The sequence below is a fragment of the Aedes albopictus genome, chromosome 1 (genome assembly GCF_035046485.1).
Source record: "Aedes albopictus strain Foshan chromosome 1, AalbF5, whole genome shotgun sequence".
Lineage (NCBI taxonomy): Eukaryota > Metazoa > Arthropoda > Insecta > Diptera > Culicidae > Aedes > Aedes albopictus.
Window position 1 is genome coordinate 15495138 of NC_085136.1, and position 18655 is coordinate 15513792.

At 48.6% G+C, this 18655-nt stretch overlaps 1 protein-coding gene across 1 annotated transcript in view; it reads right to left on the reverse strand.

The window, feature by feature from the left end:
• Positions 1 to 1153: 1153 nt before the first annotated feature.
• LOC115256352 (probable G-protein coupled receptor B0563.6) overlaps positions 1154 to 18655 on the reverse strand; it is a 308333-nt gene continuing 290831 nt past the window's right edge. The window contains exons 4-9 of the mRNA XM_029854687.2: positions 3907 to 4056; positions 3594 to 3838; positions 3345 to 3537; positions 3184 to 3278; positions 2974 to 3126; positions 1154 to 2914 (exon numbers count right to left, since the gene is read on the reverse strand). Of these exons, the coding sequence (XP_029710547.2) occupies positions 2582 to 2914; positions 2974 to 3126; positions 3184 to 3278; positions 3345 to 3537; positions 3594 to 3838; positions 3907 to 4056 (1169 nt within the window). The 3' untranslated portion in view covers positions 1154 to 2581. The remainder of the gene's footprint in view (positions 2915 to 2973; positions 3127 to 3183; positions 3279 to 3344; positions 3538 to 3593; positions 3839 to 3906; positions 4057 to 18655) is intronic.

The window sequence follows — 18655 nt, forward strand, 5'->3', positions numbered from 1 at the left end:
AGCATAGCTTGGAGCAGAGCTTGGAGCAGAGCTTGGCGCAGAGCTTGGAGCAGAAATTGGAGCAGAGCCAGAGCAGAGCCAGAGCAGAGCCAGAGCAGAGTCAGAGCAGAGCCAGAGCAGAGCCAGAGCAGAGCCAGAGCAGAGCCAGAGCAAAGTCAGAGCAGAGCCAGAGCAGAGCCAAAGTAGAGCCAGAGCAGAGCCAAAGCAGAGCCAGTGCAAAGTCAGAGCAGAGCCAGAGCAGAGCCAGAGCAGAGCCAGAGCAGAGCCAGAGCAGAGCCAGAGCAGAGCCAGAGCAAAGCCAGAGCAGAGCCAGAGCAGAGCCAGAGCAGAGCCAGAGCAGAGCCAGAGCAGAGCCAGAGCAGAGCCAGAGCAGAGCCAGAGCAGAGCCAGAGCAGAGCCAGAGCAGAGCCAGAGCAGAGCCAGAGCAGAGCCAGAGCAGAGCCAGAGCAGAGCCAGAGCAGAGCCAGAGCAGAGCCAGAGCAGAGCCAGAGCAGAGCCAGAGCAGAGCCAGAGCAGAGCCAGAGCAGAGCCAGAGCAGAGCCAGAGCAGAGCCAGAGCAGAGCCAGAGCAGAGCCAGAGCAGAGCCAGAGCAGAGCCAGAGCAGAGCCAGAGCAGAGCCAGAGCAGAGCCAGAGCAAAGCCAGAGCAGAGCCAGAGAAGAGCCAGAGCAGAGCCAGAGCAGAGCCAGAGCAGAGCCAGAGCAGAGCCAGAGCAGAGCCAGAGCAGAGCCAGAGCAGAGCCAGAGCAGAGCCAGAGCAGAGCCAGAGCAGAGCCAGAGCAGAGCCAGAGCAGAGCCAGAGCAGAGCCAGAGCAGAGCCAGAGCAGAGCCAGAGCAGAGCCAGAGCAGAGCCAGAGCAGAGCCAGAGCAGAGCCAGAGCAGAGCCAGAGCAGAGCCAGAGCAGAGCCAGAGCAGAGCCAGAGCAGAGCCAGAGCAGAGCCAGAGCAGAGCCAGAGCAGAGCCAGAGCAGAGCCAGAGCAGAGCCAGAGCAGAGCCAGAGCAGAGCCAGAGCAGAGCCAGAGCAGAGCCAGAGCAGAGCCAGAGCAGAGCCAGAGCAGAGCCAGAGCCAGAGCAGAGCCAGAGCAAAGCCAGAGCAGAGCCAGAGCAGACCATGAATTTCGTTCGGATCAAGTGCAAAACATCAAAACCATTTGCTGACGAATTTGCGAGATTTATTCCGATCTGTTTTTACTGTTTGTTAATTCTACTAGTTAGAAGTACACCATCGTAATTGGTTTTTCGAATAGATTCAGCTTAAAATCGGGCATTATATTTACAAGCCTCCACTCCCACATATAGGTCACATGGTTGTTGGTAATAGAGGGGCTAGACACTGGTCGGTTAGTTTCTCGCAAAATTCAAATCCTTCCTCTCGTGATTCGTCTTGCTACATTTCCAGCTTTGGTTTGAAATACTCATTCTGGTCTCATTTTCAAACCTATTTTTTTTTTGTTAGTTAGGTTCAGTATAGCAATTTAATACTTTGTAATGCTTTTTAATAACTGGTTCAGAATTTGATTCTCCAGCCTTTTGTGGTACACCCATTACGGTTGAAAGCATATCGGGCTGCCGGCAAATCCAGCATCTTACGAGCGATGATGATAGCAGCCACAGTCAAACTCGGTCACAGTCAAACTGACAAACTAGTTTGACAGTTGATCAGCAGATTCAGTGTTAGTCAACTGTCAATGGGCTCAAGTGAGCTTGAGTGTGGCTGCCATCGTCGCAACTAAAAATCCAGATCCACAATGCTTCATCCTAACAATTCACGTTTCGTGACTTCTTCGGCGTCATATTCTTCTACTGCACTCTAAATAGGATCTAACAACAATGGAATTTTGAGAAATGGCACCGATTTTTCCGTGTATTTTTTTCGTCTTCTCCGCTCTCTCTGTTTTTAAACACGCTCATAGCATTGTATTTGAATAATGTCTGTTGTTACTGAGTGTATATAAATATATGTAGAATGTAAAATTTACTGTCACATCTGGGTTGTTTGGATTAGTCCACTTTTTTCTTAATTCTGCTGTCTAAATCTAAATATCTTCGTATAACTACAATACCGAGGGGTAGGACACTGTTTTCGCTTGGATTTCCCTCATTCGGCGATCGATTCCGCTTCGATTCGCCGGGGAAATTCGAACTTCTGTATTTATTTACAACAACATCGATGAGCTATTTATAATAGATGTTTTGTTTGTTTTGATTCCATAGATAACTAGGCTGCGGAGAGATCACCTTCAATACATATTTAACTATGCTTTTAACGAATCGCATTTTCTGGGATTTTGATAGCGCACTTGTTTTTGGACATGGTGTCATTCACGTGTCGAACCGATTAGGGTTACTTTGTTTTACTGAAAGTGGCGAATTTTGGGCCGCAACGCAAAGTAGCGCCTACTTAGACCGACTTTCAAACGTCAACTGGCGGCGGTTCATCGGCCGCATCGCCCTCTTCCATTCCACCGGCGCCGCCTCCGGTGGTCTCGAACACGCGCGTTCCGATGCCGATTCCGCTGGAGATGCTGTCGCTGCGGCTGACGGAGCAGCACGTGCTGCTGCCACCGCCGCCGTTGGCGTAATATCATATGCTGCTGGAGCGGCCGTTGGCCGTGCAGAAACCGGAAGTGGTGGTCGTCGTCGTCAGGGTGATTTGCGTAGCCTGCAGGTGCTGCGGTGTGGTCGTGGCCGTCGTGTTTGGTGTCGTGGCCGTCAGGAGGTGCTGCTGTTGCATGGTGGCACTCGGTGACAGCCGCTGGCTGTGGATCGAGTTCGGATGGAGGAGAGTGCCGTTGCCAGGGGAACTGCTGTTCGCTAGACGCCGCTTGCCGTTCGAGTGGTGGTGGTGGTGGTGGTGCCGATGGTGATGGTGGTGCCCGTTGAGGATCGAACCCGGCGGCAGATGCTTCAGGGGGAACTGTGGGGGAAAGGGAAGAATAAGTTACGGAACTTGTGCTTAGTTCCAAAGAATCCTACGTCGGTTCCTCGATTGTACAGTGGTTTCTCGAACCACGGCCACCGTATCGTCCGGAACAGGGTGTTCCGGAAGTCTTCGCTGAACAGACAGTAGATGTAGAAGGTCAAAGAGTAGTTTATGAGCTCCAGTAGGTTTGCAAGCGCTCGGAAAAGCTAGAAAGAGACCAACAGGTTAGTTGAAAGGTGAAACAAGGATTTTTTGCGGACAACCTGAAAGGAATAACTGGACAGATGTTCAGGTGACAGCGTCACGTGGAGGAGAGCCATTGGGGAAACACAGAGCAGGAAGAGAAGCGATGTGCTACCTGCAATTGGAGAGGAAACATTCAAATGCGAATGGTGCTAACGGTCCCCGCGGTACCCTTACTGACCTAACAACATCATGAGCCGCCGCTCCTCGGCAAATTTCCTCGGATCCTCGTCCTTGGTGTTGATCCGGGACAGCGTCATCCGTCGGCGTTTATCACAGGTACGACGATACACGATCATTATCCTTAGGTTTAAACCGGCTATTAGCACCGTCGGGGCCAGCTTGAAGACAATCTCCAATATCACCTTGTAAATCTGAAATCCACATAACGATAAGCTATTGCTCAGCTATCTTCAAACTCACAACTTACCGAATAAAATAACGAATCTAAAAACTTCATATTATCGCGCTTATGATACATTATTGTTCCATCGGATTGTAAGACACATTTGACGACCTCGCCGCGGAGCACCGATGGCAGGTAGATCAGGAAGGTGAGCACCGGTATCAGCGCGACGGTGACCCGCGGCGGGCAGAACCGCCGGATGTGGCCCGGGTGGCACACCGAGACGTACCGCTCGATGGTCAGCACCAGCAGCATGATGACGCCGACACCTGGTGGCAAAAAAAAAACATCCGTCAACTAATTGTCTCAAAACATTTATAAGGTTCGCGGCGCTTACCAAGGCAACCGTTGCCGAGGAACAGCTCCAGATGGGCGGAGTAGAAGGCTTGGGCAAAGTTGCGCCACCGGCCGGAGTCCCGGTGTATCAGCATCCGCATGCCAAACGGGATGGCAAATATGATCGCCAGCAGAGCGGCCGCCGAGTATCCTGCAAAACGAAACGGAGCAAGAAAAATGCACATTTTTATTTATTTTTCATTCAAACCACCGTGCCGTGCAAAGGGATTTTTTTATCATTTCCGCAATCGTGGTAGGCTGTGACGGTGCGGCATGGCATGGCGGTTGGCCTCCGCGGGGAAATCGAAACGAGCAATCAGTGTCTGTCTGTCACCGCCTGTGATCGGAGTAGGCCACGTGTTTTTTTTTGTTTCGCATACGCGTCCCAGCAGGCTGGCGATGGAAGCGATGAGATAAAAATCCCGAGCTACGAAAAATCAACAAAAAAAGGGAGAATGAACATTGTGGATCCGGTGGTTGGGCAGCAGCCATATCGCAGGACATTTATCAAAAGAAATGTAAATAAATTACACATGATGGCGAGTTTGTGTTGTTTTCATTTGCACCATTCATCCATCTTTTATTCCGTTCGGTGGTGGAGAGCAATTAGGATTGGGAATCAGCACTGTTATCAAACGGCAAACATAGTATGTCATGACAAAGGAATCCGTATTGGGAGACGTAGGAGACCGGTAGCACCAATAATCGGAAGAACTGACTTGCATAAAACCAATCTAAAAATTTATTGAACCTTCAAACAAAAGGGAAACATTGAAACCTTCATTTAGGTAAAGAGTCTGGCAACTCTGCTGAAATGTCCGAATTGATTCTTGGAATGCTGAACCAGTTTCAGATACAGTAGACGTTCGATAACTGCAACATGTTTACGTTTCACTTATCGAATGAAACTCAATAACTGCAGCAACTGACAGACGTCAAAGAACTGTCAGTTGCTGTGGAATGCAGCCAATCAATGTGTGCATTCGGAAAACATCGCATATGGCAACAAAAGTACATACGAAAAACATCGCATCTCGGTTGACATTTCATTTTGACGGATAGCGGTGCGATAACTGCAAAATTGTTGCACTTACCGTACTTGCAGTTAAAAAGCATTGCAGTTAAAGCGTTTGCACCGAGCGAACGTCTACTGTATTTCCGAACGATTTTCTAAATAAATTTCCGAAGGAATATCTAAATTGTTTTTTTTTAAGAATTTCTGAAGAACATAAATATCTGAAGGGCTCCGATGAAAACTTCTGAAGCAAAGGAGGATTTTCTAAAGAAAATATACCTGTAGAACTCATTCTCTTCGAGAAATCACTATTGGAATACCCAACAGAACCTCTAGAGATATTTTAAGAAAAATTTCTGGAGAAATTCCCCAATAAAAATACGATTTTCAAGGAATTGCTGGCGGAAATCCTGGAGAAATTTCTACCAAAATACTTGGATGAATTCCTGAAAGAACTTTTGTATGAATTTCTGCAGGAATCTGTAGTAGAATTTTTGAATAAAAAACTTCTAGCATTTCCGTAAGAATCATTGTAATAATCTTTGGATAAATCTTCGCCCCTAATCTTTTGTTCCGCCCCTAACATACAACACATGCTCTGAGTGATTTTTTTTCACCGTGTATGTCAAATAGGAACATTTTTGAAACCCCCAGTGCGAAAAATGTCGAGTTCCATCACGTCAAGGTCGACCTCAAATGTCAAACTAGAACTATTTACCATTTTACTTATTTCGAATCTTCTCATTATTTCTTCGTATTTCGAGTCCGAGTAAAGTACAATTCCAATTACAATACCGTGCTTGATCGTACAGTAGACGTTCGATAACTGCAACATGTTTACGTTTCAGTTACCGAATGAAATTCGCTAACTGCAACGACTGACAGCCGTCAAACAGTTGTCAATTGCTGTTGGACGCAGCCAGAATGCACTCAAAAACATCGCAATGCAGCTTTAGTGCATCCGAAGAACATCGCAACTCAGTTGACGTTTTGTTTTTGACAGATAGCGGTGCGATAACTGCAAAATTGATGCACTTAGCGGACTTGCAGTTAAAAAGCATTGCAGTTAAACTGTTTGCACCGAGCGAACGTCTACTGTATTATTCAATCAAAGCGCGATTTCGTCTTTAGTAATAGGACCCTATTAAGGACAGACTTGTTAGAATCCCAAAATGGCCGCCACAATGGCCGACTTTGGCACCTACTCATGATTTCGAGGGCACAAATCTCTTCGTAAACAAAATCAGCGCACCTGAGCTTCTCATTTTAAGCATATCACGAGTGAGCAAAAAGAGAATAATAAAATGCATTGTTGTTTGAAGTTTGTTTCTTGAGATTTGTGCGTCTGGAGTTTTGATGCAGTGTTGAAGCGGGATCTCAAGACGTTTGTCCTTAATTTTCCCTGAAAGACTTTCTAGTGGAACACCCTGAAGGCATCCCTGATAAAACTCCTAGAAGAATCTCTGGAGGAGTTCCTGAAGAAATCCAAGGACAACTTCTTGGGAAAAAAAATCGCAAGACATATTCCTGAAAGAATCGAAGGACGAATTTTTGAAGGATTTCTTTGGCAGGAACTGCAGGGGGTATTCTTGAAGGACTTCGTGGATGGATGCCTGGACGAATCTGTGGATGAAATTCTAAAGGAGAAAATTGTGAAAGAATTCCTGGATGACTTTTTGAAGAATTTTCAGGCTCCTGCATGCATTCCTCTAAAATTAGCCGAAAGAATTCCAATATAATTTGCTGTAGAAATTCCTCTGGAAATCCTTGAAGTAATTCAGAAAAGTCTTCAGGTATTCTTGGAGGCATCCCTGGAGAAACTCCTGGGTGATGATGGAAGGATTTTTGCAATTCCTGAACGAATCCCTGAATAAATTTTTGATAAGATCCCGAGAGAAATTTCGGAATGAATCACTAGAGGAATTCCTGGAAAAATCCCTGTGAGAAATCTTGGAAAAAATCTCTAGAGGAGTTCCTGGAAAAATCCCTGGAGTTCCTGGAGGAGTTCCTGGAAGAAGACATGGAGGAATTCTTGAATAAATTCCTGGAGAAATGCCTGGAGAAATCCTTGGGCGAAATCGTGGAGGAATTCCGGGAGGAATCCCGGAAGGAATGCCTGAAGGAATGCCTGAAGGAGTGCCTGGGGGAAACCCTTAAGAAATGTCCGGACAAATCTCTGGAGCGGAATCCCTGCAGGAACCACAGGAGTAATCCCTGGAGGAACTCTTGGAGAAATTCCTGACGGAATTCCTGGAGGAACCCCCGATGGAATTCCAGGAGGAACCCCCGATGGAATTCCTGGAGGAGTCCCCGAAGGAATTCCTGGAGGAATCCCCGAAGGAATTCCTGGAGGAATCCCTGAAGGATTTCCTGAAGGAATTCCCGAAGGACTTCCTGGAAGAATTCCTGATGAAATTCCTGGAGGAATCCCCTAAGGTATTCCTGGAGGAATCCTCGAAAAAAATCCTGGAGGAATCCCCGAAGGAGTTCCTGGAGGAATCCTCGAAGGAATTCCTGGAGGATTCCCTGAAGGAATTCCCGGAGGAATCCCCGAAGGAATTCCTGGAGGAATCGCCGAAGAAATTCCTGGAGGAATCCCCGAAGGAATTCCTGAAGGAATTCCTGAAGGAATCCCCGAAGGAATTCCTGAAGGAATACCCGAAGGAATTCCTGAAGGAATACCCGAAGGAATTCCTGAAGGAATCCCCGAAGGAATTCCTGAAGGAATCCCCGAAGGAATTCCTGAAGGAATCCCCGAAGGAATTCCTGAAGGAATCCCCGAAGGAATTCCTGAAGGAATCCCCGAAGGAATTCCTGAAGGAATCCCCGAAGGAATTCCTGAAGGAATCCCCGAAGGAATTCCTGAAGGAATACCCGAAGGAATTCCTGGAGGAATACCCGAAGGAATTCCTGAAGGAATCCCCGAGGGAATTCCTGAAGGAATCCCCGAAGAAAATCCTGGAGGAATCCCCGAAGGAATTCCTGGAGGAATCCCCGAAGGAATTCCTGGAGGAATCCCCGAAGGAATTCCTGAAGGAATCCCCGAAGGAATGCCTGAAGGAATCCCCGAAGGAATTCCTGAAGGCATCCCCGAAGGAATTCCTGAAGGAATCCCCAAAGGAATTCCTGAAGGAATCCCCGAAGGAATTCCTGAAGGAATCCCCGAAGGAATGCCTGAAGGAATCCCCGAAGGAATTCCTGAAGGAATCCCCGAAGGAATTCCTGGAGGAATCCCCGAAGGAATTCCTGGAGGAATCCCCGAAGGAATTCCTGGAGGAATCCCCGAAGGAATTCCTGGAGGAATCCCCGAAGGAATTCCTGAAGGAATCCCCGAAGGAATTCCTGGAGGAATCCCCGAAGGAATTCCTGAAGGAATCCCCGAAGGAATCGCCGAAGGAATTCCTGAAGGAATCGCCGAAGGAATTCCTGAAGGAATCCCCGAAGAAATTCCTGAAGGAATCCCCGAAGAAATTCCTGAAGGAATCCCCGAAGGAATTCCTGAAGGAATCCCCGAAGGAATTCCTGAAGGAATCCCCGAAGCAATTCCTGAAGGAATCCCCGAAGGAATTCCTGGAGGTATCCCCGAAGGAATTCCTGGAGGAATCCCCGAAGGAATTCCTGAAGGAATCCCGGAAGGAATTTCTGAAGGAATCCCGGAAGGAATTTCTGAAGGAATCCCCGAAGGAATTCCTGAAGGAATCCCCGAAGGAATTCCTGAAGGAATCCCCGCAGGAATCCCCGAAAGAAATCCTGAAGGAATCCCCGAAAGAAATCCTGAAGGAATCCCCGAAGAAATTCCTGGAGGAATCCCCGAAGGAATTCCTGGAGGAATCCCCGAAGGAATTCCTGGAGGAATCCCCGAAGGAATTCCTGGAGGAATCCCCGAAGGAATTCCTGGAGGAATCCCCGAAGGAATTCCTGGAGGAATCCCCGAAGGAATCCCCGAAAGAAATCCTGAAGGAATCCCCGAAAGAATTCCTAAATTAATTCCCGAAGGAATTTCTGAAGGAATCCCCGAAGGAATTTAAGAAGGAATCCCCGAAGGAAATCCTGAAGGAATCCCCGAAAGAAATCCTGAAGGAATCCCCGAAGAAATTCCTGAAGGAATCCCCGAAGCAATTCCTGAAGGAATCCCCGAAGGAATTCCTGAAGGAATCCCCGAAGGAATTCCTGAAGGAATCCCCGAAGCAATTCCTGAAGGAATCCCCGAAGGAATTCCTGGAGGTATCCCCGAAGGAATTCCTGGAGGAATCCCCGAAGGAATTCCTGAAGGAATCCCCGAAGGAATTTCTGAAGGAATCCCCGAAGGAATTCCTGAAGGAATCCCCGAAGGAATTCCTGAAGGAATCCCCGAAGGAATTCCTGAAGGAATCCCCGAAGGAATTCCTGAAGGAATCCCCGAAGGAATTCCTGAAGGAATCCCCGAAGGAATTCCTGAAGGAATCCCCGAAGGAATTCCTGGAGGAATCCCCGAAGGAATTCCTGGAGGAATCCCCGAAGGAATTCCTGGAGGAATCCCCGAAGGAATTCCTGGTGAAATCCCAGGAATTCCCGAAGGAATCCCCGAAGGAATTCCTGAAGGAATCCCCGAAGGAATTCCTGGAGGAATCCCCGAAGGAATTCCTGGAGGAATCCCCGAAGAAATTCCTGGAGGAATCCCCGAAGGAATTCCTGGAGGAATCCCCGAAGGAATTCCTGGAGGAATCCCCGAAGGAATTCCTGGAGGAATCCCCGAAGGAATTCCTGGAGGAATCCCCGAAGGAATTCCTGGAGGAATCCCCGAAGGAATTCCTGAAGGAATCCCCGAAGGAATTCCTGGAGGAATCCCCGAAGGAATTCCTGAAGGAATCCCCGAAGGAATCCCCGAAAGAAATCCTGAAGGAATCCCCGAAAGAATTCCTAAATTAATTCCCGAAGGAATTTCTGAAGGAATCCCCGAAGGAATTTAAGAAGGAATCCCCGAAGGAAATCCTGAAGGAATCCCCGAAGGAAATCCTGAAGGAATCCCCGAAGGAATTTCAGGAGGAATCCCCGAAGGTTTCCTGAAGAAATCCCCGAAGGAATTCCTGGAGGAATTCCTGGAGGAATCCCCTAAGGAATTCCTGGAGGAATCCCCTAAGGAATTCCTGGAGGAATCCCCGAAGGAATTCCTGGAGGAATCCCTGAAGGAATTCCTGGAGGAATCCCCGAAGGAATTCCTGAAGGAATCCCCGAAGGAATTCCTGAAGGAATCCCCGAAGGAATTCCTGAAGGAATCCCCGAAGGAATTCCTGAAGGAATCCCCGAAGGAATTCCTGAAGGAATCCCCGAAGGAATTCCTGAAGGAATCCCCGAAGGAATTCCTGAAGGAATCCCCGAAGGAATTCCTGAAGGAATTCCTGGAGGAATTCCTGGAGGAATTCCTGGAGGAATTCCTGGAGGAATCCCCGAAGGAATTCCTGGAGGAATCCCCGAAGGAATTCCTGGAGGAATCCCCGAAGGAATTCCTGGAGGAATCCCTGAAGGAATTCCTGGAGGAATCCCCGAAGGAATTCCTGAAGGAATCCCCGAAGGAATTCCTGAAGGAATTCCTTGTGGAATCCCCAAAGGAATTCCTGGAGGAATCCCCGAAGGAATTCCTGGAGGAATCCCCGAAGGAATTCCTGGAGGAATCCCTGAAGGAATTCCTGGAGGAATCCCCGAAGGAATTCCTGAAGGAATCCCCGAAGGAATTCCTGAAGGAATTCCTTGTGGAATCCCCAAAGGAATTCCTGGAGGAATCCCCGAAGGAATTCCTGGAGGAATCCCCGAAGGAATTCCTGGAGGAATCTCCGAAGGAATTTCCGGAGGAATCCCCGAAGGAATTCCTGAAGGAATCCCCGAAGGAATTCCTGAAGGAATCCCCGAAGGAATTCCTGAAGGAAGCCCCGAAGGAATTCCTGAAGGAATCCCCGAAGGAACTCCTGAAGGAATCCCTGAAAGAAATTGATAGAATAGTAACCATCGAATTGTAGTATGTCATGATTAGATTAGTTCAATAAACCTCATTCAGTATTAGACTACCAAACCTAGCAGACGTATTATTCAATAGGTTATGAGCCCTAGCCGTTACCAAGGATACGGCTCTGTTAGTGAAGAAAATTTTTTCAAGCCCCATCGTCGGAAATGTCAAACCCTGAAGCAATCCGAAATGGTCCTGGATCCGGCTCGAATCAAGGTGGACAGTCAAGACATCCAGGAGGATCGGTTTCCCTACCGGTGCGAGAGGTTCTGCGAGGATCGGAAAACTACAGTTCTTGGTCCTTCGCCACCAAGATGGTCCTAATCAAGGAGCGGACCTGGTGCGCAGTGAAGGAGCAAGCTCAAGGTGATCCGGCGGTAAGCGATGAAATCTCCGACCAAGCGCTGGCGACTATATGTCTCAGCATCGATTCGAGCATATACGGATTGGTGCGGGATGCCAAGAATGCGAAAGAGGCGTGGGACAACCTTCGGAACACGTACGAGCACAGTGGGTCGACACGCAAGATCGGTCTGCTGAGGAGGCTCACAGGAATCCGGCTGGTTGGAGCTGAGCGCGACGAGGACATCATCTGCCAGACGACGCAGCAGTACGTGAATGAGCTGTTCACGACTAGTCATCAGTTGGCGGAAGTCGGATTCAAGGTCGATGACGCTTGGCTGGCCAGTTTGTTAATGAAAGGCCTGCCGAAACAGTACGACCCGATGATCCTCGGCCTGGAGTCATCCGGAATTAAGCTGACAGCGGACATCGTCAAGGCGAAGATCCTTCAAGACGTGAAAGTTTCAAGCGATACGAAACAAGGCGGAGAAGCGTTCCTGAGTAAGCCCAAGCAAGGTCCGAAGGCCAGCAGCGACAAAGCCAATGTGAAGTGCTACCGGTGCAAGAAAATGGGCCACTTCGCATCCCAGTGTTCCAGTCAAGCCGTCGAGAAGAAGAAGGAGAAGTACAGCAAGAACAGTGGGCATGCCGCATTTTTCGCGGCGCTCAATGCAAGCCAGCCGTCCACTATGGCCGCGGCGGCAGCAGAGGAAGATTGGATATTCGATTCCGGAGCAACCGCTCATTTGTGCCGGGACAGAAACCTTCTGGAGGATGCGGTGAGTGTTTCGTCAAGCGTCAACGTGGCCAACAATGCGACGGTGCCGGTGGTTGCCAAAGGACTGGTGAACGTGTCGGCGGATGTTGGAGCCACAACCTGCGAAATTTCCATGAGCGAGGTCCTGTGCGTACCGGATCTGGCAGTAAATTTGCTGTCGGTAAGTAGAATGTGCCAAAACGGTTACAGCGTGACGTTTACGAAGGAAGCGTGCAAGGTCGTCAGTCCGAAGAACGAAGTAGTTGCGGTTGGACAAGAGTCCGGCGGTTTGTATAAGTTGAGGAAAGCCCACAGTCCGTCGGCGAATATGACCTGCAAGGCGGAGAACAACTTCCAGCTTTGGCACCGGAGGTTGTGCCATATGTCCGTTGGCTGCATGAAGCGATTAGGCGGCATGGCAAGTGGATTCGACTTCAGCGTGGCCAACTTTACGAAGTGTGTCCCCTGCATACAAGGCAAGCATCCACGACAGCCGTTTCGATCCGTGGGACATCGTGAAGACCGTGTGCTGGAGTTGATACACTCCGATCTCTGTGGACCCATGGAGACGACATCGATTGGAGGAAGGCGCTACTTCCTAACGTTTATTGACGATGCAAGTAGGAAGGCGTTTGTGTATTTCCTGAAATCAAAAAGGGAAGTATTAGAAGCGTTTCAAGACTTCAAGAGCTTCGCTGAGAACCAGACAGGTCAGAAAATCAAGCGGTTCAGGTCGGACAATGGGACCGAATATGTGAATCACCCTATGAAGCAGTTTCTTCGGCAGTCCGGTATTCAGCACGAGATGTCCGTTCCATACAACCCGGAACAGAATGGATTAGCTGAGCGTATGAACCGGACGATTGTGGAGAAAGCGAGGAGTATGCTGTGTGACGCGAAATTGGAGAAGCGCTATTGGGCCGAAGCTGTTGCGACGGCATCGTACGTGATCAACCGATCGCCAACGAAAGGGTTGCCGGTGACACCAGAAGAAGCGTTTACCGGACGAAGACCGGACCTAGCCCATCTGCGCGTATTTGGATCCAAGGTAATGTTTCACGTGCCGAAAGAGAAGAGGAGGAAGTGGGATCCCAAGTCCGAGCCCGGAATTTTCATGGGCTACAGCAGCAATTCCAAAACGTACCGAGTGTACAGTCCGAAGGTGAAGAACGTTATCGTCAGCCGGGATGTCATATTCCTGGACGAAAGTGCGATCAACCAGATTCCTGAGTTTGAAGAAGCGACCATAGAAGATGTTCCACTTGATGTGGTCGTTCAGCCAGTCGTCCAAGATCAAGACCAAGATCAGCGGAACGTGCCCGGAGTGCAAGACGACGATGATGAAGATAGTAGTGAGTCCGATTACGATGACCCGGAGGGGGAAGAAACCGATGTTCAAGAGCAGCAGCCCGTTCAGCAGTCGCAGCCTGTTGCGCTCCCCTCACAAACAGAGGACCCACGCAAGTTGGTAAGGCGCAGTGAGAGGGAGCGCGTGCCCCCAGGCAAGTATCGAAACTTTATTATGAACTGCAGTGCCGCCCCTAAAAATCCTCAACAGTTTTCAGAACCGAACCCAGAGTACGATGGTCCCCATACTGCCAATCCGGTGGTGTTCAATGAGCCGAATACGTTCCAGGATGCGATTTCCGGTGAAGGCAGTGACCGGTGGAAGGAGGCCATGCAGTCGGAGTATGACGCCCTACAGAAGAACTGCACGTGGGAGCTGACGAAGCTACCTGCCGGACGAAAGGCCTTGCGGTCGAAGTGGGTGTACAAGGTGAAGACCAACTCCGATGGGACGGTGGAGAGATACAAAGCCCGCCTGGTAATCAAGGGCTTCTCTCAAGTTAAGGGTGTGGACTACAATGAGACTTATGCACCTGTAGTGCGATACGCCACCGTTCGCTACCTCATGTCCCTGGCGGCCAGGATGAATTTGAAGGTGCAGCAGATGGATGCCGTGACGGCGTTCTTGCAGGGAGACCTAGAGGGCGAGGAAATATTCATGGAGCAACCAGAAGGGTTCGTGGACCAGAAGGCGCCAACGAAAGTCTGCAAGTTGAAGAAGGCGTTGTACGGCCTCAAACAGGCCAGCAGGGTCTGGAATCTGAAGCTGGATGCTGAGCTCAAGCGAATCGGGTTGAAGCGGTCCAGATACGACACCTGTGTCTACTACAAGATCGAAGGCACAAGTATCCTGATAGTAGCAGTGTATGTGGACGACCTGCTCATTTTTTCGAACAACACGCGCTGGGAGGAGAATTTGAAGAAGCAGCTTACCAAGAAGTTCAGGATGAAGGACTTGGGACTGGCCAACAAAGTTCTCGGAATTCGTGTAACCAGAGAGGACGGCGTAGTAAGGCTGGACCAAGAGCAGTACATCAACGAGCTCCTAGATCGGTTCGGCGCGACTGACTGCAACACCGTTACCACACCAGCGGACCCGGGACAGAAGCTCACGAAGCAAATGAGTCCAAAGTCGGAAGAAGAGCGGAAGCAGATGGAGAAGATTCCTTTCCGCGAACTAGTCGGCGGCCTGCAATATTTGGCCCAAGGCACTCGGCCGGATATTAGCTTTGCTGTTAACGCCGTAAGCCATTTCGTCAACGATCCGGGGAAAGCTCACTGGACTGCGGCGAAGCGAATCCTCCGCTACCTAAAAGGCACGAAGAAAATGAAGCTGACGTACAACGGACGGTGCAACGGAAGCTTCGTAGGCTACTGTGATGCGGACTGGGGAAACGACACTGACACCCGTCGGTCCATCACCGGATATGTGTTCCTGCAATCTGGTGGGCCGATATCATGGAACTGTCGCAAGCAGACGACGGTTGCTCTCTCGACGACGGAAGCCGAGTACATGGCGATTTCGGCTGATACGCAGGAAGCCATCTGGTGGAGAGGTTTTCGAGAGGAGCTGTCCGGATGTGCTGAACCGGTGCCCATTTTTTGCGACAATCGGAGTGCTGTTCACCTGGCGGAGAAAGAAATCGGTTATTCTTCAAGAAGCAAACATAGTGATAGTCGGCATCATTTCGTCAGGCAGTACATCGAAGACAAATACATTAATCTCGAACATGTTAGTGCCGAGTATCAAGCAGCGGACATGCTCACTAAGGCACTACCGACGAAGAACTTTGAAGATGGAAGGAAGACCCTCGGAATTAGAGAAATTCTCGGTTAAGGGGGGATGATAGAATAGTAACCATCGAATTGTAGTATGTCATGATTAGATTAGTTCAATAAACCTCATTCAGTATTAGACTACCAAACTTAGCAGACGTATTATTCAATAGAAATCCTGAAGGAATCCCTGAAAGAAATCCTGAAGGAATCACCGAAGGAATTCCTGGAGGAATCCCCGAAGGAATTCCTGGTGAAATCCCAGGAATTCCAGGAGGAATCCCCGAAGAAATTCCTGAAGGAATCCCCGAAAGAAATCCTGAAGGAATCCCCGAAGGAATTCCTGGACGAATCCTTCAAAAACGATTGTTGGTAAACAAATTGTTTCGTCTGTCAAAATTACTTTGGTAAAAATACCTTTTTTTCCTCGATCTCATTTCTTCCCCAGGTGAGCTGAGTACTAGGCTTTAGGCATGACAACCTCAATCTTTCGGAGAATTATGAGTTTAAACAATTTCGATATCCAATTATATCACACTATAGAAGTATTCTAATCAAAACCATCAGTGGCCTCCCCTCATCTTCCACGGCGTTACGCTTTATTTTGGTTGGAGCTTCCATAGTAGCATCGTATAAAAATAAACAGTGGCCTACTGCGGCAGCTAGAGCCCTGGCTTACCACTCTCTGACCACAGTCCTCTTCATGCCATGCCTACTGGGATCGTCGGTAGCCATTACAGCTCCTCAAACAGACGACGCGACATTACCACGTGATTGTGCCCGGGTTGCCAAGCAAGCAATCTACTGTGGATCTCCTAGATCCGCTCGCGGCTTCTGCGAAAGCCCCTCGGTTTACATATACAATGGAAAGGACAACGGCCGGATGACTGACAAGGCTAGACGCGCAACGATACGACGGTGATGAGGATGCGCTCATCATTTCCGTGAGTTTACATTTAGATGAGAGCTGCCGCCGAGGCTGGAAATAGTAGCTGGCGTGTCAATATTTACAAACCGCGGTGGCAAAACCATCAACTCGGCGTTGCCGCCTAGCGCGAGTTTCGCCCTGCGTGACACTAGATGGCGGTCGTTCGGTGTGTCAACAGACGTGATTGTTGTCTAGAAACGGCGTTAAGAAGCATTCCAGCGAATGTAATCGTATGGTTTTATCGATTCCTATCTAAATATTTTCCCGAGTTTGTAAAAACATCGGAAACCGAACCTCTCAGGTTCTAATTATGGAAATAGTTCTAAAAATAGCTACCATTGTTATTCAATGCCTCCGCATTTCCAACCTCACCCCTTCGCTTGGAACCAACGAACAACACCGCTCCAGTTCAGTGTCTTAATCCGTAAATCGATCCCAGTAGTCCGCCCCGCACTTCGGTGGGTCCCGCGTCTAATAACAGTAATCACCGCCTGCTTTTCCGATCAGTGGGTAAATTTAATCAAGCGCCTCCTTTGCCGCTCCGCTTTCATTACCACTACGAATCGACCGACCGACCGACCGTTGGTTGGTCCGCATGGAAAGGGAAAAGGGCCCAGGGGGGGGGGGGGGGGTGCGACGTCCATCTACATCTAGACCGTCCAGAGGGGAGGCGGGAAAAGTCGGCGTTCCAACCCACTTCGAGGCGGAAGAATGGGTCACTCGACAAGGCCATTATGACTTAGTGGCTTGATTACAGCACTCACACAAACACGTACGCGTAACTATTACATCCAGGATTTACAGGACTTTTCCGAATTTCTGCGAATGGCGTTCTGCGTGTCAGTAGGCATGTTAGGGGAATGCCGATGAATGTATCGTTGGAGAAAAATTATCAACATTTTTGAAAGATTGGTGAAGTGAGAACAACAACAACAGAATGACGTCCAATTTATTTTTTGTTTGAATTTACAAGCCTGGAAAAACAAAGAGGAGAAACGTCGACATTGGATTCACTGTCATTCCCCTATAGCTTCAATCGAGCAAGCAACTGTGAAATCGACTAAGATTCGTTAAAAGAGCCATTTTACAAAACAACCACATTGTTGATGATGATACAGTAGATGTTCGCTCGGGGCAAACGCTTTAACTGCAATGCTTTTTAACTGCAAGTCCGCTAACTTCAACAATTTTGCAGTTATCGCACCGCTTTCTGTCAAAATAAAATGTCAACAGCAATGTGATGTTTTACGTACGCAGTTTTGTTGCAGTGCGATGTTTTCCGAATGCACATTGGCTGCATTCTGCAGCAACTGACAGTTCTTTGACGTATGTCAGTTGTTGCAGTTATCGAATTTCATTCGGTAAGTGAAACGTAAACATGTTGCAGTTATCTAACGTCTACTGTATTATTATTCACGTATGAGGACCAAGGGCGTAGCTAGAGTGACTGGAAGGGAGAGTGGCGTCATGTTCCAATTTTGACAGGTCTCCTGATCGTTTGGAACGGGAATTTGTATGGATTTGACAGATGATCGCTGTTCCAATTTTGACACTGACGCCACTCTCACTTCCAGTCACTCTAGGCGTAGCCATCTTTTCAGTCAGGGAGGGGAGGAGGGGGGGGCGGCAAGCACCCTTAGAAGATTTGTACCTGCTACTTGTATAATTAAACATTATAATTACAAAGAAATATAATATGAACATGAGCTAGGGCATATATCAATGGAAGCCATGCCGAGCGGCATCAAAACAAAGCAAGCGGGAAAAGAGCAACGTTAAGTCAGTCTTGTAAAATATTTCGCACAAGTAGGTTGCATCGTTTGCATCCTTTTCCTCGATTGTGAAGAGTTTCGGCCGGTGGAATTGATTGACCCGGACTGCCACAGTGTCCGTCCGGACACGACAATGGCACAGCCGGTAGGTTTTGCTCCCAATAGATCATTGAAGCCAACTTTTCCGCTACCCACCGCATCAAAACAAAAGCGCCACCGTATATGGACTGTAACACAGTGACAGCAGGCAAGTTACGTCAAACACACAAGGCTACGGTGGCGCTATCTGTTCCTTTCATAGCGGCCGTTTCAGTTATTTTAGTGATCCATTAGCGCGGAACAGGTCTCGCACGGCTTGGTTCATTGTTTTGGGAAGTTTGGCGTTTTGGTTTTGTTTGCCGCTGGAAGAAAATTGCCGAAATAGTGGTTGTTGCGGTTGCGAGGCAGGATTTTGCAACGATGGAACTGGCACGGTCTTTTTATCGGCGTCATTGGCGTTCGTGGGAAACACTACATATTTTGTCGGTCAGTGTTGTCCATCTTGCGTGACTGGTCGTTGGAAGTTGTTTTTATGGATGAAATACTACAGGGCCATGTTCCTGGGACTTTATCTGTCAATTACGGTGGATGAAAGGTTATTCCCTGTATATTGCTTGAATTTATAGTTTGTGAATTCTAGCGGTCAACATAACTTGATAATTATTTGAGTTATATCTAGCGATTATGTTTTTTGCCTCGTTCAATTCCTCCGAGAGGGTAAGCTAACGGTGAATTCCCCCGAGAGGGTAAACCGCAACGAAAAAGCAAATCCCCCCGAAAGGGTAAGCTAACGG